The 21,817-nt window shown below is 37.3% G+C and overlaps 1 protein-coding gene across 1 annotated transcript; it reads right to left on the bottom strand.

Moving 5' to 3' along the window:
* Positions 1 to 4,071: 4,071 nt before the first annotated feature.
* ptmab (prothymosin alpha b) lies at positions 4,072 to 7,523 on the bottom strand. The gene is made up of 5 exons (XM_046876526.1): positions 7,336 to 7,523; positions 5,182 to 5,244; positions 5,004 to 5,088; positions 4,836 to 4,921; positions 4,072 to 4,731 (listed from the first exon to the last, which is right to left on the bottom strand). The coding sequence occupies exons 1-5, from the start codon at positions 7,378 to 7,380 to the stop codon at positions 4,687 to 4,689; spliced, it is 324 nt and encodes a 107-aa protein (XP_046732482.1). The 5' UTR covers positions 7,381 to 7,523; the 3' UTR covers positions 4,072 to 4,686.
* Positions 7,524 to 21,817: the final 14,294 nt, after the last annotated feature.

Below are 21,817 nucleotides of genomic sequence, written 5' to 3'. Positions count from 1 at the left end.
AGAAAGTACTTCTTATCCGATTATTTGATTAATTGATGGACTAATCGTTTTTTTACGGGTATTACGAAAACAATCAATAGCTGCAGCCCAAAATAAAAACACTATATTTGGAGAGGGTGTACATTCATTTTCAATGGACTGTATGTTACATACGAGTCCTTTATTAAATACGATCCAAATATAGAGTACAGGTTTCATTGTTACACCATAAAATTTTATATTAATTCCATAAAATCACAAAGTGGCATATTAAATAAGACCATAACACGAATTGATAATTGATCAATTTTAAAGGAAAACATTATGATTCCTATGTCAATAATACACACCATACTATAGATTATATTCTGTTTTAGTCAGTTGTGTCACTGTGGCTTATAAATGTAATTCTATTTTTATTTCAATGAAACTTAAGCAATACATTTGCATATTAGATAATATTTGGTAAATTAAGTTCAAGGATTTCATTCTGTCACCGTTATACAAGACTGCAAAGTTACAAGATTCTTTCTTGTTTTGTGTCACTGCAGCTTATCTATATTTTTTATATATTTTCTGTATATGTTCTCTATGTATTTCTATATATGTTCTTTAACAACATCTCTATTCCTGAGAAAGCTGACAAAGGTCCGGCTCCAACCACATGTCCTCACAACATTCTACAAAGGGACAATTGAGAGCATCCTGAGCAGCTGCATCACTGCCTGGTTTGGGAATTGCTCCGTCTCGGATTGCAAGACCCTACAGCGGATAATGAGGATGGCTGAGAAGATTATCGGGGTCTCTCCTCCTTCCATCATCACGCTGCAGTGTCACTGTGTCTACTGTCTCTTTGTCTTATTTTGTCCTTTTTTGCACTAAACATTGCAGACATACACTTTATGTAATGTCCTAAGATTAATGTCCTATGACTTATGTCCTAGTTATTTTTGTGTGGTTCTGTTTGTTTTTGTTCATTTATGCTTTTTTATGTAGCACCTTGGTCCTGGAGGAACGTTGTCGCACTGTGTACTGTATGTTTTATTAGTAGTTCAGAGGAAATGGTAGCTCAGTGGTTATGGCTCTGGGTTACTGACCTCATAGGTAACCAAGGTCAGGTGTAAAAGCCCTGGTATCACCAAGTTGCTATTCTTGGGCCCTTGAGCAAGGCTCTTAACCTTTGTTGCTTTAGGGCTCTATCATGGCTGACCCCGTGCTCTATAGCCAGCTTTCCAACATTGCTGGGATAAGTAAAAAATGTCCTTCTCTTGTACTGTACATTTAAAGGTCACCTTTACCTTTGTATGGATGGAAAATAAAAATTCTATTTGACTTGATCTTATTCTAATCACAGTATTTTATAAGTCACATGTAGCTCCATGTATGACCACTAGGGGGCAGAAAAGTGTAATGCGAGTCAGTGTAGTCGCTGCACGTAGAACCTTCATATCCCATAATTCATTGCTGCAGCACCATCGACGTGAAGCGCGAAAAGAAAAAAATGGCGGAGGCGCCGCCGCTATGTATTAGAACACATACACAGAGTTGTATACACACAAATTAAAGTAACACTGAATAAAAAATGACGTCTGAACGTGACACGTGCGTGTAGCGAAGACCATTTATTTCTCACAAAGCCGTTACTTAAAATAAATCAGGCTGCTAATAAAAAGCTAGTTAGCTCAATGCTAACGCATGTAGTCTGTAAATGTTTAGCATCAACATGGCGATGGTTTATCTTCTTCCCACAATAAATATTTAGTGTTTTTCCCCTTTGTAAGGGGGGAAATGTAAAACAGTGTGGAAAATCTTTTGTATCTGACCAAAAACATTGTTATTTTGGACTTAACGAGTAAAATTTGACACGGGTTGGTTTGATATGATTAAAATATCGTATCGTGATACGATATTTTCATGATGCATGATGTTTCAATTCAATTCAGATTTATTTCTACAGCACTTTTAATGATGAGCATGGTCACAAATGAGCTTTACAGAGATAAAAAGGTTATAAAATATGAATTTATATGTCAATGCCTATCAGTTTATCCCTAATGAGTGAGCCAGTGTCAATAATCCAAGGAAAAACTCCCTAAAATGGTATGAGGAAGAAACCTTGAGAGAAATCAGACTCAAAATTTAACTTATCCTTATTTGGATGGCGCCAAATGTCTGTTCATTGTTGAGATGTGCTTAAATGCAGAACTCTTGTGCTGCAGTCCAAAGCGATTGTAGCAGACTGTTTTATTAATTTTCTGGCCAAATCCATCCTCTTTGAGTTGCTCAGTAACTTTGTGGCTCTTTAGGCTGTTCATAAGGAACCATCCCCAATGCACAGAGTGAAGTGAAGAGAACTCCATCTAAAAGTATGGTGTTGGGATGAGCAGGTGGATCCAAAAAAATGGACAGGATCGCTGATGTTATGTTATGTATAACTTAAAAGTGACAAAATCTAATCAATGACTATGTTTTTTTGTGTGCAAAGATTTAACACGTCGGTTCTGAACTTTAAGTACTTGCATAGCTTTTTCTTTATTATAGGCAAGACAATAAAGCATGCCTGAGGCTTTTGTGTGTGTGTGTGTGTTTGTGTGTGTGTGTGACCTTAGTGTGTAGAAATCTGTTAAAGAAAAAGAGTATGCAGATGACACGATGACACGATGACAGACACAGTATGCAGTTGTGTGGATTTGAGATTCACAGTGTTTGTGCAGAACCCTGTGAAGTGTTTATAGACCTGATTAGTATGCTGCTTGTGCTGCTTTGGAGTTTTTATGGGTTGACTGTCAGGCTCAAGTCACAAAAATCACTCAAACTAGCCATATCATATGGGATATATATATCATATCATATCATATCATATCATTCAACCAGCATTCAAACACAACCCTCTGGTCACCACAGCTCTTTATTTTTAAACCTGACACACACACACACACACACACACACACACACACACACATCTTAATAGACATTACATCAGCATCCCAGGCCAGACAATCAATATATAAACACACACACCACAGATCTTATTTTTTTATTTTTTTTTTAAGTAAATAGCTTTTCTGAGTGCATCTAATACACGTGTATTATGTGTGTATACACACACGTGTATGTGGTGAAACCCAGCTTTCAGGTGTCCCCTCTCAGACTGCCAATCAAAACATGTTCAAGGTCAAGTTTTTAGTTCAAGGTTTAAATGTGTCCACTAATTGAAAAAAAGTGATTCAATGGTTCTGGCTTTAATTGATTTAATTAGGAGTTCTGCGTCATGCTGATATTTTACAGGCTGACATTGTGTTTCTTCAAACAGTCAGGACAGCATTTAATGGGATAGAATCTTATTTACATAGACCTGTGTGTTAACGGCAGTGTGAACGTGCCAGCTGAAGCTTAGGAAGCTGTTTGCACAGAGTGTACAGATCTGCATGGGCTAAAGGTAGAGATGATGCAACAGCTAAATCCCACTACAGCAGGTCAGCAAACGGCATTAGAACACAAACCCTTAATGAAATAAACTTCAGCGAAAAAAATTTCATTACAAAGTAAATCTCAAGTGAAGTTCAGCACCATGTTAATCATAAAGATGAAGCTTACAGTTGTTCAGAATGGATCTTCACTTCACCTTTAACACAATATGAGGATCACTTAGGATCAAGGATGTCTGTGAGCAGACACTGAAAGGTCAATCAATTGTTTATGAGGTTGAATAGTGGTCAGGTTACAGTTTTTTGATGAGTAGAGGTGACGTTTGGACATAAGCACAAGTTCAAGTACCTCCTGGTTGATCTAGGTGATACATACTTCACACGTTCTTCAAGCTCATAAACCTAAACATTTTCCATGACCTAAACAAACGTCCTGAAGATCTCCTAATGCCAATCACTTAATTTTACCGAGTTTTAATTTCTAGATTGTACAATCCATATTTAAATTATCTGATAAGCAACTCACATGTTTAAAGGCGATACTAGTAAACCACACAAGATGAACATTGCTGGGTTTCTAGATTAACTTAATTATAATAAAAATCCCAACTTAAGACGTCTTTAGCACAGAGAAGTACCAAAGGAAACAGAAATCAAGTACAACTCACAAAATAAAAGTCAGGTTTATTGTTGAACAAACTTCACACACACAGACAGGCCAAGGTAAAAGAAATGCAAACGATAAACAAGAAGAAAAGTAACTCCTTTTCTTTGGCCTAGCCCTCCCATACAAACAAAAACAAAACAAAAAAAATCCAAAACTAGTTTATGGTACAACTAAATTTCATACATAAAATCTGACTGGAATGCTCAGAGTTAAATGGCTGATTTTTTTCTTTTCTTATAAATGTTTCTGTTTCCAAAGTTTGCTAGACATGGTCAAACAAGTAAAATTTCATAAAGAAGCACCGTTTTGGTCACAGGAGATCACGATCATGTGACTGATCCCTTAACAATATGTACAAAAATAGAAAATGTAAATAAAAATACAAACAAATCCTCGTCTTGTGAACTTTGTCGTCGTGTTGGGGGTCTGGGTGGTGGACTTTTCCCTCTAGAAAATTTTGCATTGGGGGTTAGTGGGTGAAAACGTGGGAACTTGGGTGGGTGTGGGGGGGAGAAATGACCATGTTTGATGTTTGAGTCCTTTATGCCACTGGCTCCAAGAAACGTGCAGATGATGAGCTCTACACTGGATTAGTAGCATCCAACAATCCTTTTAATCGTCGTCGTCCGTCTTCTGTTTCTTCGGGTCGACTTCGTCCTAAAAAGATCAAAGAGCCACGAATTTAGAAAAGCAGAAGAGTGTCGAAGACCGAGGAAACTCTGCTCTAAGTAACTTTCTCCTTCTCAGCTACTCGTTCTCACCTCATCGTCCTCGTCATCCTCATCAGCCTCCCGTTTCGTTCCTCCACCCAGTTCGTCCTCCTCATCCTCCTCCTCATCTTCATCTCCTGCAACCGTAACACCTATTTTAGTCATGTTTACACCCCAATTACCTTGTTAAAAAAATTTTTTTTGGAAACTGCAACCCACCCTCTCCGTCCTCCTCCTCGTCTTCTTCATCTACTTCATCCTCCTCTTCCTCATCAATCTCGGGCTCTCCGTTCTCCTCGTTCTCCTGTTTGAAATACATTCCCGTTATAGTAAACATCATCCTCCTCGTCCACGTAAATCCATAAACAAATCTACTGAATCGTTCAGTATGCAGTACCTTTCCATTAGTGGCCTCCTTTCCATTTTCCTTCTCCTCAAGGAGCTTCTTCTCCTTCAAGTCCTGCAAAATGATGAAGCATAGCCATTAACACTATGCCTTGATAGAGGAGAGGGCCCTAGCTATTTAAAACCATCATTACGTTCAATGGGATTGAAGCCAAGATGGTGAGTGAAGGGAAAGCAGGGTGGGGGTGGAGACAAGAGCGCCCTCTGTGAGATTGCGCGTAAAACTGCAGCCAAATCCCAAAAAGGCCATTGGCTGGTATAGAGGCTTTCCAGCTGTCAATCATCTGGCGTAAGAACCCGCCTACTTTAGAGTGAGACGATTTGTAATACGACACCTCGGTGTTATTGAGATACCATGGGTATTGTAGTCCGGGCCATTTCGGCAACGCCATATGCTACGAGGACACACCCGTGGAGCAGATTGCAAAAAAAAAAAAAACCGACGGTCGTAAAGGTTCAGGCGAGTCAGGGGTGGGAAAACAAGCTGATTTAGAAGACTCAAAGGACAAAAGAAGGCCTGGCTTCCCTTTCTCGTTCTCTCTTTCTTTCTTTTTCTACATCACTTCCGAGATCGCAATCCCAACGTGCACACTGCACCCTAGTGCGCAAAACCGGAGCGCACGCACACGCGCTATGGACGCTCAGTGCGCAAAAAGCGTGCACACAGCGAATGCGTACTATCGAGTACAGTATGCGGTTTGGTGCGCAGCCAGAAGAGCTGATCCACTCCTCCGCCTGCCTGCCTGCCTGCCTGCCTTCCTCCCCCCCCTCCCTCCCTCCCTCCATCAAGCTTTCGCGCTATCTACCGGATTTAGGTCGAGAGGAACAAACCGGAGACGGGCGGTCAGTCACTTTATCCGGCTTTTCTCCAAAACGTGGTCCATCAGAAGACCGAACACGAATCACTTTGATATCTGACAAAGTCCAAAATCCCCAAAGTGCAAATGAGAATACAATTTACACCCAATTTACCCACTGTTCATTAACCACCCAGCGCGCGCGAGCGCCCGTGCCCCTCTTTTATATAGATATATTTTTTTATTTTATTTTATTACTTGTAGTATGAATTCCGTCTCTAATGCAGATTCTGCTTTGGATGCATGTCTTTAACAGTAACAATATGAATTAATATGGATTAGTGACAGAGCGCGTGCATCAAAGCGAGTCACCTCAAACCACCTGCGTTCCTCTAATGCTCTTACAAAATAATAATAATAATAATAATAATAATAATAAAAACTAAAACCAGACCGCACACTTAGAACCCGATACAAACTAAGAGCACTTCCGAAAGTCGGAAGTAACAAGATATCATATTGAGCTCGATCCAAAACGGTGCTTCACGAACACGAGAGAGAGAGAGAGAGAGAGAGAGAGAGAGAGAGAGAGAGAGAGAGAGAGAGATGGAGAAATAAAACCTGCCAAATAAACAAACTAATCTATACATACAGCCAGATGTGTGATATAAAATCAAATGTGTTTGGGATGAAATGGAACAAAACACTGACATCCGACTCGAACTGGAAATAAACTTGGACACTAAAAATAGATAAAGTAGCAGCAAGATCAATAAGTGATAAGTTCTGAACGCTATCAGAAAGCTGGGGTTTGTTACAGGGATCAAATCTGTGAATAAAAACCTGATCAATAAAAACAATACGCATCAAAGCGGAGGGGGAAAAATCAATTATTAAAAACAAATCAATTAATCAATCAACCAATCAATGGCGCGTAGTCGCACTGGGGGATTAATAATAATGATAATAAGTAATAATAAAGATAATAACTGAGATGTTGAGTTTAACCTTCGGCGCCTCCGCTGAGGTTCAAAGCGGAACCGAGAACCGAGTGTAGCTTATAAACAAAGAACCCGCGCGCTTCAGCAAAGCCACATTCTGGATAAGAAGAAGAATATTTGTTAACATGTCTCCAAATTGGGTTACAGATTCATCTTGAGATGTTCAGGATCGAAAACATTCTCAGGATTAAAAACCTTTTTTTGTTGGTACACGGTACCGTGGGGATCTCCATCGGAGCCCGCGCGCGAATCAGTGGAGTTGTGATGAAATAAAATGAATGAGAAGAAGAAGAAAAAAGAGAGAGAGAGAGAAAAGAAAGATTGTTCTCCTTTTCCTTGTTTTCTTACCTTGGCGGAAATTTCTGTTGCGGAATCTACCTTGGTGTCTGCCATGGTTTATAATGAAGAATAATAATAATATAAATAAAGCCAAAAAAAAAAAAAAAAACCTTAAATCGGTTAAATCCTCGCGTGGAAGCGTAATCAATATTAAGTTGTTTATTATATAGCTCTTCTAAGCTAATGCCGTCGGCATGCGCGGTAGGAGGCTTTAATATAGATTTGTGGGCGGAGTTAGTTGGAAGAGGGGCGGACACCTGAGTGTGATTGGTTTTGAGGTTCGGATGAGGGCGTGGCTTACCGTGCCATAAGAGTGGAACAATGGATGGGGTTTCTAAACGGAAAAAAAAGAACACACCTCCTGAACCGAACCGCTAATTCAACTGAACAAGAGGAGGAAGAAGAAAAAGGAGAAGAAGAAAGACACACCCCCTGCTTTAAAAAAAAAAAAAACATCCGTACTATAGATATAGCGACTTTTTATATTTCCATAATAAACACATCCGGATAATTTTTTTTCTCCTCCATTAAAGGCGTGATAATAGAAAAAAAAAAAAAATACCATTTGTAAATTCAGGGCCATGATGATGATGTGACGCTCAAAGCCGAGTCTCCTGGTCTCAGGTTTCTGGTTTGGTAGGACTTCATAAGTTGAATCAGGTGTGTATGAGCGGGAAAAAGAAACCCAGGACCAGAATTCAAAAAAGACAAAAAAAAAAAGAAGAAGAAGAAGAAGAAGAGGAAGAAGACGCAGTAAAGAAGATTTTAGCTGAAGGATGGTGTGCTGCAGTGTGTACCCCCTTTTTTTACAGTGATCTTTCTTTGACAAAGAAGGTCGACTAAAAAAAATTGCAAAAAAGTTGCTTCCTCAACCATCTCCAGCACGTGGTTAATTCGACCAACACGTTCATTCCAACCCCGTAGTGTTCGTGTGTGTGTCTTAAGGTTACATCAAGGTGACAATAAAACCTGTCCTGGTCGATATAAGTGGCAGTCAACACGTCAATCGTTACTATTATAAGCTATTGTTTGATGTATATATACTTTTGTTGCCTTTAAACATTGTTTTTTTTCTTTGACTAGATTCAGTTTCAGATCATTAGAACAAAGCAGAAGGCATCAGGCGGTGAACATAACGAGGAAGAGGAGGAGGAAGGTTGGGGATTTTCGGCGACTAATTCATCATAACCTACATTTAAATTTCTGCTTTGATGACGACGCCGTTTGAAGCGAGACGACGCTGATTGGTCGGTTTGACGATCGGGGCGGTTGCGTCACGCACTTCGCGAAAACTATTGGTCGGCTAAGGTGTCAGTTAATCAGCGCTTGCATGCAGAGAGAAGAAAATCCCGGCAGTGGATCGGCACCGAACCTGAACTCGGCCAGTTAAAATTTCATTAGGCCGCGTTAAATATATTACAGAGATATAATTAAGGTTTTTGACGAGATGCACAAAATGACATTAATTGATTTCCTTTCAATCAGGGCAATTTTGTGCTTCATTCTCTCTGAAGATACTTTACATTACTGTACTTTTGCCTGACTTGACATTATAAATGCTTTATTTCTGATCATTTTGATGTACATTTTGTTGGGGTAAATCCGAACAAAGCTCCAAATCTATTTCTTTCATCTTCAGTAAGCATTTTATACATGGTGGATCAGGAGTGTATCCCAGAAATGCTGAGCGTGATGTGGGAATACACCGTAAATGGGCACTAGTAACACCATGCATACACTCGCTCACACCAAAGGTAAATTTGGAGTAATCTGTGCACTAAATTACATGATTTTGGACACTTGGAAACTAGAGGATCTGTAGGAAACCTGTATAAACAATAGTAGAACATGTCAAACCCCTGTAGCTGTGAGGCCTATAAACATAGAGTCATTTGGAGGAAGTTGTAGCTCACTGGTTACAGCTCTGGGTTTCTGGTCATAAGGTTGGATGTTCAAGCTCCAGGATCACCAAGCTGACACTCTTGAGCCCTTGAGCAAGGCAAATAATCCTCCAGCGGTGCTGTATCGTAGTTAGCTCTGTGCTCTGAGCATGGCTTCCTAACTAGCGGAGATATGTGAAGGATATACACCTGACAAGCATGAAGTACTTTTATTAAGGTATGCTTCATTCATGCTTTCAGATGAAATATAGTACTAAGAGTGCATTTTATTTCATCAACATGGAAAAGTGCAGTCTGGCATTTTACTGAAGAATGTTGATAAATGGAACATGACATGGATTTCTATTTAGATTTTCCATATGATAATCAATGACTGTCTACAGACTAAAAAACAGAATGTTTTTCTTCATGAGGCAAGTTTTCACATAGTTTGAAGCATAAATAATTTGACTCCAGTGATAAAAAGTTAAACATGTGTTGCCTTGTGTGCTAATTAGTTGCCTTTAATCAAGTTTTGTGTGATTAATAAGCAAAATAGGAAATAAGCAAATACAGAAGTAGGAAAGAGATTATTAGAAAAAGGATGAAAATATGTATACACAGGTTATGATTACATCTATGCAGAGGACATAGATATCTATTTGAGTTGCTTATTGGAAAAATAATTATTAATTAACCAGAAGAAACAGATTTAAACGTATTCCTTGCTCATAGATAGATCGCTTTGCACCTGCTGTCCTTCAGTCTTTCTTTAATTTGTCCATCAAAATAACAAGGTTAGTCATTTTGTGTACTGAAACAACAATCTTCAGTGTTTTAATTGCATAGTCATTTTATTTAGATAATAACGTATTGACCTGACAATTTAAAGCGGACATGGCACATGATTGGAGTGATTTTATTTTCCAGAACAGACCCCTTTACGTCCTCTATAAAACTATAAAATACATTAACAAGCAGGAGTAGTTGTAACATATAAATATAACATCTCAATGTTCACATATAAATGTAAATACAATAAACAATTATTCGGTTTTATGTTGTTTAGCACACCAGGCTTGTAATGTATTTTGATTGTTAACATGAAGCAGTCATTCTTTACACAAACGCCACTGGTATGCCAATACATACATGCACCAGTAGTGTAATATTCTGTATTTTGGACAAACAAAAATGTCAGTTTTAGAGCAGAACTGGTAGAAGTGGTGGCTCAGTGGTTTGGCTATTGGCCTTCTGATTGGTAGGTCGTGAGTTTGAATCCCATCTACAACCACTTGGGCTTTGAGCCTCAACTGCTCAGATAAGTTCCTCTGTTTAAAAGATGTTCTGCCAAATGTCATAAATGTATATAGAGTAAAAAATATGTTATGTATTTCTAATAATATTTAATAATAATTTTAAATACGTTGACACAGATAATCACTATAAACATAATTTTACCAAAAATGTGAACTGTTGTACTGGTGTTACATCCACAGATGTAGGTTAAAGTTAAGAGGCTATGAACACAAACCACTAAAAAGTCACTATATGTCACTATAAAAAGAAAAGGCCCAGTTGCTGCTCCACATTTTCCCCTGCACTCTCTGATCTGGCCGGAGGGAACAGTGTGTAGCTGTACGCAGTTAATACACAAACAGAAATACTTCCTCGTGAGTAGCCAGAAAGAGTTTGTGCATGTGAGGACCTGCCAAAGGAAGAGAGACGAAAAAGTGGAGGCCAATGATCACTGCTTTTTTTTTCATGCAAGACTCTACTCAATGCATGGAAGACTCCATGATCATAAAGCTGCTCCTGCAAACCACCAGATTCTGGCTAATCATATCTTTATTACATAATATACACAACACCCCCCAAAAATAATACTCACACTGTATAGTGTAAAATCGTTCTCAAACATAATTATCAGCAACACAATTATTACACAGTACGTTTATATTCCATGCAATATGCAAACCTTGGATAATACATTTAAGATCGTATCACACAATTGTAAAATAGAAATGATAAAATGTAAATGGTCAAAGGCTCCTATTATTTTATATAAAAAAATATTTAGACAATGAGGACTGCCTTTAAAAAAGCAGAAACAGGCCTCTGGGTGGGAGGGACAGCATTGCCTGCTCACCTGTAATTAAGAGCAACACTTGCTAGTATAAAGTTTACTCTGCCCTGTTATGCAACTCGAGCAGCAGAAAATATTTGACTGTCTGGTTTCATGTGTTTTGAACTGATTCCAAAAAGAAGTCCCCATGTTTCATATGGAACTCAATGCATGATCACTGAAAAGATCTTCTACCATTTGTATGATAATAATCCTATATTAAATATCTATTTTTGTAATGCGTAATCCACGATTGTCCAGACTTACCTGCAAAAGGTCAGCGGGTTTTCATACCTTTTTTTCACGGCTGGAAAAAAGTAAAACCTTCACCTACCCTGGCACTCGATCAGACAGGTACCGGGTGTACTATAGTTTACTCGCTTAAGCTCGTTTGTGTGTGGTGGAGATGCACATGCACTGACTACATAGATATCATGTCAGATATCTCCGCAAGAATATACATTTTTCATCAACATCATCGTCATCATCATGAGACCTATTAGCACTGCCTGCTGGGGGAAAGAACAAATATAATTACATTTACATAATAATTACAGCTTCTTCGTTTAACCCCTACAGTATCAGTCTGAAGTATATAGATTGTGTTTCATCCAGTGGAAAAGCACATCCCAGGAAAACCATCCAAAACAGTACTAACCAGTGCTGAGTGAGAAGACCACCTAGTATATCTACACCTACATCTGGTAGCTCAATGATTAAGTCTCTATGTTACTGATTGGAAGGTTGGGGGTTCAAGCCAGAGCACGGCCAAGCTGCTATTGTTTGGGCCCCTGAGCAAGGCCCTTAATCTCTGCTCGATAGGTGCTGTATCATGACTGTGTAATGACTCATTAAGCTATCTCTAAAATGTTTCTAACGCCACAGTATTTGAACTCTCTGGAGAAATATTTCATTTGTTATTTATTTTAAAATCTGTTTATTAGCGAATGAAGTTTCAATTGAAGCATATCTGTGATTTATTGTAATAGAATGTTGGCCACATGCTCCCTGGTGTATATTTAATAAAGGGAAAGCCCCAGGGAAAATAAGGACGCATTGTTATGTGCTGTAGAGCACGATGTGAGAAGCTTATCTAGAAGCAGTCCGTGGGATGCACTGTGTGAGTAATCCACGCTCAGGGTTTGCACTGCTGATGACAGATGACATATACATAATTTAGCTGTGTTAGGAATTGCATTCGCCGCGTTAACTCGTCTCTATCTATGCCAAGGATCTGCGTGAAGATATAACACAATGATCTCAGGCTGTGTCTGTGGCCTGGTTTTGATGAAACAGAGGAATGATTACGGACGAGTATGAATTACTCTCTGGTGAACCGACGCAGGGATTTGGAAGGAGAAATTCTAATTGAGCACAGCAAAACCCAAGGCTTCCTGTCGTCCCTGCTGAGAGTGTCAAGTCATAAATTAGGCATGATGCTCTTTGTGAAATGGAAAAGGGAGTGAAAGATCTAAGGACAAAGAAATGTTGACACTTTATAGTAAGAGGGTGTGGTTTTTGAGATATTGAATATTGGTTGAATATATTCATAGATAAGCCCCTGCATTTTTTTTAGTGGCATCCAGCAGCTCTCAATAAAAATGTGTTAAAACAGTCCCTCAAGGGTTCTTTGGAAAGATAAGGGTCTTCTGGCTCTCTTCCTGAAAGAGAAGCTCTCTGTTATCAGGTTCTACATAAAATCATTAGGGCTCCTCAGTAAGAGACTCACAGACAAACACACACGTTGACATTTTTTTGCTCAAATAATTTGGTCATCATTAAATGTTTACATGTACAGTATTTATTATTTTATGCACATTTTAATTGCCTTATCTCACATTCAGCTCTGTGTACTGATCGGTACTGCATTGTCACATAGCTATTGTGGTGTGTTGTTGCACTAAATGTTGTTTGCATACATTCACACGTGTTAGCATACTGTTTTCTTGATTTATATTGGATTTGTATCACCTTGATCCTGGAGGGACGTTGTTTCATTTCAATGTGTATTGTACTGTATATGGCTTAAAAGCAATAAAAGCCAAATGACTTGACTTGAGATGAAGCATCTTCCTTAGTACATAACTTATCCAAAACAATATTATTATGATTAAAAAAAATCTCGAATATCCAAGCGAAATAATCACATATTTGCCTCAGGAAATATCTACTTAAATTTGTCTGTATTAAATATATTTTTTAATATAAATTTTAGTATCCAACGATTCAAATATTATGATAATTATTTGAAAACTGTGCAGTAATACTTTGGAATTTGTTCATGAATTGCCCACCAATAGAAATGTAAATAACATTATATGAAGTATTGTTTGCAGTATGCTAAAATGTGCCTGCCGGATACATGCACCGTAAACTCAACCACCACAGACGACTCTAAAATGTTAGATCTTCTCTATTGAGTTCCAGCATTTTATTTCCTCCTGCATCTGAAATATGCTCTGTGCATGCCCAGACAATATTACACACATTAATTCATATCACAAGCAGCTGTTTTTGTGCATATAATTCTATACACTTCGGCATGACCGATGCAGAAAGTGTACATTAAACAAATGAGGGTCCATCAATCCCAGGTTCACACTTTCAATCAGGGAAAAAGATATGATAGACAATAAAACAGAAACTCCTCACATATTTTATGCTTGCTCATTAATCTAGAGCGGTGAGGAATATAATCAGAGGAAGTGATATGGCTCGTGGATTTGTCCGTAACATATGATTTTATAATGCTCCCTTTGTGGTGAATATAACAAATGTTATGGAATATAACAAATGTTACAAATGGAGCATTGATTATACGAACTATACACGGTCTGTTCTCCAATACACCCAAATAGTATTTCTGATTTCCTTTTTGAAACCTGCAATGTCTTCTGTTGTATGTTGTCTTTTAATTGCTTTGTCTTCTGTATTTGGGGTATTATATTACAATAATATTATCTTAATATAAGATGTTAATATTAACATATTAATCAAATATTGTAGTTTTTAGATTCTATATCACCAATTTCAGTGTTTTTTGTTAGGGTTTGACTTAAGTAAATAATAAAAATATAATTGCAATCAGAGTTTGGGTAAAATATTTGATATAAAAATACGGAAAACGTTGAAGAATTAATGCAGCATATTTCATGCCTCATGTATAATGCACTGCTGTAGTTACCTCCTCTTAGGCCTAGATGGCACTCACGTGCATTGTGGGTTTGACTGGGTGGGATTTGTAGCGTAAGTAATAATAAGACAGTAATCGAAGTAGCCAGAAACCTACCTTGCTAGATAGTCTGATGTACTTAATAAATAAAATTAGCGAAGCCACACGTTGACAGAAATAGGCTTCATAGTTTGTAGTTATAACGCTACAGAGTTACCATTAAGATACTGAAGGTGATCAGAGTGTCTTTAACTGGAATGACACCTTTAAGCAGTAAAATGACTGATTTGTGTAGCAAAGTGTGTTTCTCACATTAAAATAATGCACACTGCTGAGCGTTTTAGTATGCAGTGTCTCTCTGGACACCATAAGATAATAATATTTAATCTACATTATACAAATTGTGTACGCATGTAAATGCAATATTCTTACAGCAGTTTGTCATGCCAAGCATATTAAATTACTTAAGGAAATTAATCGCTGTCATACTGTACATCACATGTGAATATGACACTAGACAAAATTCATAAGCAAAACAAAAATAATAAATAAAAAAGCAGATTGATATTTGATTTGTGTTCACACAGTCTGTGCCCTAAGGTAGAATAATACACTAATGACAGTAGTGCAGTTACAGTTCAAATCTCAGCCTTGGAGAACTTTCAATGTAGGCATAGATTCACATCTTCAGTGATAGTAACAAACCTCAGAAATTAACCATTACACACTTTAGTCAAGTTTATTTAGGGTAAAAAATGCAAGGGTTAGAAATTTACACTTTAATGAAAGTTCCTATAAAAGAACATGTAAAAAAGTAGATTGATATATAAACACTACTTTACAGATTCACTCTATTGCAGCAACTGTTAGCTAACAGTTAACTAGCTTAATTGTGCTTAGTCCTGTTGCCATTATAACTTTTAGGGATTGTGTTTGATAGGATTTCTTGACCTAGTATTTGCAAATGAACATCACAGTAAGGCTTTATTACATGTGGAAAGCTTCAGTATGCCATCAAAGAGAAGCGAATGAACATTTATTAGCTAGTAATAACCATGATGTTGATATTTTAGTGCAATTTCCTATCCTGGATAACACAAACATCTACCAATTGTTACATACAGCTTGTTTTCTAATTGAGAACACATTACTAGGAGTCACAGCTAGTCAGCTAGTGAGAACTCATTAATATTAGTGTTGCACTAAATAGGAGTGCACAATCGAATGTGCATGTTTTTGACTATAAAAGCAAGCAAAAACTTGCACAGTGCAGCAGGGTTAGAAGAAACTGTTTTTACACAACTGGGAAAATGGATGTGAACATAAACAAGTTAAATCTTGCATTTTACTCTTTAGGTAGTTAAGAGAGAGAATGTAAAGGCACAGTGAAAGTGAAAACAGCAAAACTAGCATATTTCCCCAAACGTGTTGGTAAATTCATTTTAAATAGACTCATTGCAACTTTTATTACTTTCTAATAAGACTAAACGCTAAATCTGCATACTGAACTACCATGGGTTTTGCCATATGAAAAAAAACACTGCACAGGTACAGTAAGATTTGTAAAGATAAAAGACATACCTTCGTGCTAAAATGGACGAATTCTGGCAATGCATTTTGTACATTCTCAAAATATACTCAATATACATCATTCTGACAACTTGGTGGATTTCTTATAAGTACTAACTAGATATAAAAACTGGTCTTGCATGGTTGTGTCCTGTTTAAGAGAATATTCTTGTAATTCTTTCAGTGAAATTGTATGTTCCATGTGTAACCATGACAAGGCTCCATCATGCTACAGCAAATAAAATGTTTTGTCACAACCTGTCCTGAAAGGTTGCTTTATAAATTAAAAACAGGTCTCTAACTGCAGAAATTCAGACCCCTGCGGAGACTTCCTGTTCCTCCTGTTTGATCCAGCTTTATTCCCCAACCCCCAGTCTACCTGCCTTAGCCTAACTGCGCTAATCCTTTTCTCTCCTTTTTATTTCTTTTTACTTTTCTTCTCTACAACCCTTTTCTTGGCTGACCACACAAGACTTTCAGTAAGACTTTTAGTTTAGTTTTATTTATTTTTGTTCGAATGAGTATTTCCCAACAGTAACATCCAAAATCATTGTGCTTGAATGCAGGATTATGCAACCTCCAAGCACAACTTGAAGACAATTATGCATACAGCAATACACTACATATATCTCTATTATCTTGACAATATTCTGTAAATAGTGTCCACGGTAATATTCGTAATATGATATACTGAATGTATTGATCACATTACATGCCTCAGAGATTTGTACATCACAAGTTTCCTGAATACATTTTGTCCGTTTATGAAGATGGTTTTGTCTGTGTGGAAGATCCTGGAAAATTCCTTGCAGTGCATAATTTCATTGTGAAGCTGTTAAGAACAAGATCACTACTATAAGCTGTATTTGTTGGTTCATTAACTGTGATATAAAGCATGGACAGCCAGTGACTAGTAGAGATGCACTCTGGAGACAAACGCTGGCCTTGTTCCATGCGCTTCACATTAAATGCTTCATTGTGGCTGGAAGTGTAGCCTCTAGTTGCTCAACAAACCGCTTGGAGTGAGGACAATGCAGGATAATTTGTCCTTAAACTAATGCAGAGGTGATTTCTGATTATCAACAGGAGATATGATATCACTGAGTGACGTTAATAAGGTGCACGTTTATGCTGAATCTAATAAAGCTAAATTTTGTACGTTTCTGCAGTTGAAATTACAACCTTTCAGACCCCTTACCGCTTAACTAGTAGGGGGCAATGCTATTCGTAGTTGCATTCAGCTAAACCCATGTGCACACACATAAACCCAGACAGTCAGGTCATAACACAAGGCCAGGTGTCTTTCTGGTGTACCGCATGACCGGATTCTCTCCTATCCGATTAAATATTAATTATATCTTTACTTAGTAAGGAGCCTATTGCAAGTCTCTCCAAAACAACACTTGTTTACATCAAATCGTCAATTGGTGTTGCCTATGATTTTAGATTTCAGGTGTCGATTTCAGGCAGTTGTAAAAGATAACGTGCAACTTTTCAGTACATGTGAGAGGAAAAACACAAGCGAAAACAGACAAGTGAAAGGTATTAGTAAATTAATCATGAGTGAGAGTTAACACATGGCAGATACAGAAGGTGGTAGAGAGAGAGAGAGAGAGAGAGAGAGAGAGAAACAAAACATTGTCATTGCTTGCCACATTTGCTCTAGTGGAATTTCACCTGGCCAGTGTGAGAAATCAGAGCTTTTGGAAAGAATTCAAAAGACCAACTGGACTTTCACCTTAAGCAGTTCAGTTCAAGTTTACAGTTTACAGTGAAAAATCCAGATCCTGTCATTTAGTTGCCTAATATTATATATCATTTCGAAGAAAACCTTTTGGAAATGATGGCTTTTCTAGTTAGCCTCCACATATTTAAATTTATTATGTGTAGTTTGATTAGAGCACATTATCTCCAAATCATTATTTATAATACATAATCAGGTTCTCTACATAAAACAAACAAAATGGAAAAGTTAGGCAACAACTTACATTATCATTTGCCACACCTATCTATTAAATCTATCAAAATAACTGTCGAACGCTTACAAGACGCGGGTTTCAGTTCTCTTTCTCTGCACTGTAGCGACCTCTAGTGGCAAAACTGGCTAATACAAACTTTTTATTGTCGAAAAGAGTACAGTATATGTTTAATTACAATTTTTTTTAGGTTATTTTTGATAGTTTGTTCAGATTCAGTATCACAATATAAAATAAATAAATAAATAAATAATACATAAATAATACAATTATCGATGTTTTCTGGACTATGCATTAGACAATTAAGAGATGGTTTGTTTATTTGTATTATTGTATTATTAGTAAGCAATAGATGCGTTACCAAAGATGCATACATTAAGAATACTTTATTTGGTATGCCTGCATGAACATTTGATGCTCCCATAAATTCAATTAATATTCACATTTGCATAGTCTTCAAAGATGACTTCTAAGTATTACTGCAAAAATGGCATTCTTTAATCATTTCATTTTAATCATTTTTTTTTAGAAAACCCAAACATAACCACAGCCGTTTGTTTCCTGTTTAATTATACAACCTTCAAAAAAGCATGACAGGAAAAAGCATGACAGGAAAATTGACTCCCAACCGCTTCCTCCTTAAAATGCAAAAATTCTTTTCAAGATATTTACTACCATCTAGTGGCACCTTTATGACATTACATGCAACGACTGGCCAAAGACATCCTGCTATGCTGGCTTCAGGCCTTCAGTTTTACCATGTTCATTACAAGACAACAATAATTTGCGTCATCTCGTTAACAAATTTTGGTTTAAATCAGGTACATTTTCACAAATAAACAAAAAATATATTCCAAGGCAATGTTTGGAAAAAACAAAAACTACTGTTCCAATGCATGTGATAAAATGGAGAATATAATACAATAAAATGTTTGAGTATATGCTCTCTCTTTAAATTAAAGTTCTCCGATAAAACCAAGTTTACGACTTAAACCCCTTAATTCCCTACATTGTTTTCTTCTGAATATTCATCTTCTCGTCAAAATAGTAAAGATCCCCAAAGTAATTATCTTAGCATGTGGTCCTGTGTGTTCTGTTTCCATTTAAATGCACTGATATGCAAAGCAAAAGAGGTGTAAAGACCTGTAGGCTCTTTTTGTGCTTTTGTCATGCGTGCGTGCGAATCACAGCCAAAGACACAAAGACGTCCAAACACTCAAAAACACTCAATAACTACTGCCTGTCCCAGCAGGGATCGTAGTCATATTCTCAGTCCTAAACGGCAGCCTATCAGAGAAAAATGTTGACTATAAGCTGTAGAATTCTGGGCATAGTCCATTTAATATGAGACCACTTAATATTGAACAAGAAGCAAACGCAATTTATTGATGTGGGCTTCTTTTTTTTTTGTTATTTCCTATTAGAAAGAAGCACAAGTTTGAAATAAGGCCATGTACAAACAAGTGATTTATACAATGTTCACAGAGTTCGCACAAAAAATGCGGAGGCACTTAAACAGTAGGGTGAAATTTGGAGCTCAGCCAAAAACAGGTCATATAGCTATTAAAAACGCTTAGGGTTTTATTATAGTATGTTGAGTATTTTGGTTTGTTAAAGAATAAAATACAAGTGTATGGTCAAGATGCTTCTAAAATCGAAAGCGGCACAATAACATGTTGGGTAAATAAAGTTAATCTCAGTTTGTTTGTTTTTTATGTTTAGATTTGACAGGACCAGTTGAATTTAATGCCCAACCAGAATAACAACTAGACAAAGCAGATCCATTTTTTTTACAGAAAGCTGCACCAAGGCCAAATATTTTAAGACCTTAAATACAGCTTGCCAACATACTTCATATCTTCAGGACTTTGATATTCAGCCAAAACATGCTGTGCAGCTACATGTTGAGTTTATAGCTTCATTACAATAGGTTGGATATTAAAAAACATTATACATTTATTAACTTCATTAGAGAAGCGATCCTTCAAGGCTAGCTGTGCTAAATATTGAGACATATTTCTTGGGACCACACAGCTATTGATATAATCGAAAAAAAGTATTTTGAAGGAGTTTCCAGTGGCTTTTGGGACTACCAATACAACTAACCATTAAAATCAACCAGATAAGATGATGTTCTGAGAGAAAACGATCCAGGGTGGACTACTATACCATGATGGACACTACACCAAGGTGAAAAGGCTTATGTTTATAGACCGATTGTCATTTGCAGTTCCATAATTATGTGTAACAGGTTTCAATATCTCTGTGACTTCAACCAAAAGGGTATTTAATGAAAGACCGGGTTATGTAGCTGTTTTGCGAAGCTTCCAAAGTCTTCAGTAGAAACGAGAATACCAGGTATAAGCTGTAGGCCATGTTATAGCTGACAAAGATCGTCTTAGATTGTTGGAATATGCGATGATGTTTACATGTGGTTAAACCAACCTGAATTTTATGTGTTTGGAGATGCTTTCAGTGTTATTTGGTGTATGAATGAAGAGGATTAACCAAACTAATCCTGAATAGCAATGAAACTAAGATGAAGAATGGTGAGATAACGTTGTTGGTGATCTTTTGGGGATTTTCCAATTTTCATATACAATAATGGGACAGAATGGGAACTAGCATGTTGAGAGGGAATTCACCATTTTCCTCCATCATCCTTTATTTTCTTTGAGATTTTAGATCCCTCACCGGTTCTTCTTCATGTCTATCACTCATGTGTTATATAAGATCAGATGTTTATTTATTTAGATGTGTAAATGTCGTGCTTTCTATCGTGTATATTATTAATGGGAGATGTTGTTCTTTGTTCAACACAAGGCGCCATGACAGGAACGACTGGGCGCGCGCGCGACACAAAATGGCGGCGCGACACGAGCGCGCGGCGGAGGACGGACGCGGAAACGAAACCCGAGCCAACAATGGCGGGGCGAAAACGAAAACCCGGGGACTGGATCGCGGATTTGCACGAGGCGAAGCGTGAAAGTCGTGCACCGTGTCAATTGAACCGAAAGCACGTTTCTCTGTGGGTTCAGCACAAACAACATTCACCATAAAGACCAGCACAAGTGTCCAGTGCATATATTGCATTGAACAGAACTGCATACATGTAGTGCATTTATTTACAAACTGCAGTATTTTGCATGCAATAAATAAATAGGACATAAAAATAAAATAAAAGTAAAAGCTAGAGAAGTGAGCTTGTGCATGCTATTCATGCATGCTTAAAATGCAATGTATAGGTCTATAAGTCTATAAGCAATTGTTTTATTCATATTCTTATTTTTGTGTAGGTGGGTTCACTGTTACACCTGTACACACCTTTTGCAATTGTGTGTTTATTATATCTGTAGAACTGCATGATTCATTTGGGTCGAGTAGACACAAATGAAAAAAAAAGCAGAACAAATGCAAAAACCCTCAAACCAAAAACTTCTTAGTGGAAATTTCGAACGTCAATAAAAACCTTTAAAGCTTAAACTATTTTAAGCGAATTTTAAGCATTTCGTTTTAAGTGGACGCACACGATGTTACATAAAAAGAGAATATACCATTGAATAACATCGTTGCTCGCACACTGGAGCATGATATTCAGATAAGAAGCATCCGATCTGGCCAATGTCAAGACTATTGTTAGGTTATTAGAGGATTAAATGTTTGGCATGCATGTCATCTACTGCTGCCTTTTGGGAATATACAGACCTTTGTCCTCATGAACCGGATGAAAAGTAAAAAAAAAAAAATCCACCTGTTAATAAAAAACAGG

This window comes from Silurus meridionalis, chromosome 20 (genome assembly GCF_014805685.1).
Source record: "Silurus meridionalis isolate SWU-2019-XX chromosome 20, ASM1480568v1, whole genome shotgun sequence".
NCBI lineage: Eukaryota > Metazoa > Chordata > Actinopteri > Siluriformes > Siluridae > Silurus > Silurus meridionalis.
Note: the sequence above shows the minus strand (reverse complement) of the source record. Positions and strands in the feature narration are given on the sequence as shown.

What these genes read in the sequence shown, in the direction of transcription:
- ptmab (XM_046876526.1), bottom strand. Translation starts at nt 7,380, where the DNA reads ATGGCAGACACCAAGGTAGATTCCGCAACAGAAATTTCCGCCAAG. An exon ending in CAACAGAAATTTCCGCCAAG is followed by an intron (nt 5,245 to 7,335) that starts GTAAGAAAACAA and finishes ATCATTTTGCAG; the next exon opens with GACTTGAAGGAGAAGAAGCT. An exon ending in CGAGGAGGAGGACGGAGAGG is followed by an intron (nt 4,922 to 5,003) that starts GTGGGTTGCAGT and finishes TTACGGTTGCAG; the next exon opens with GAGATGAAGATGAGGAGGAG.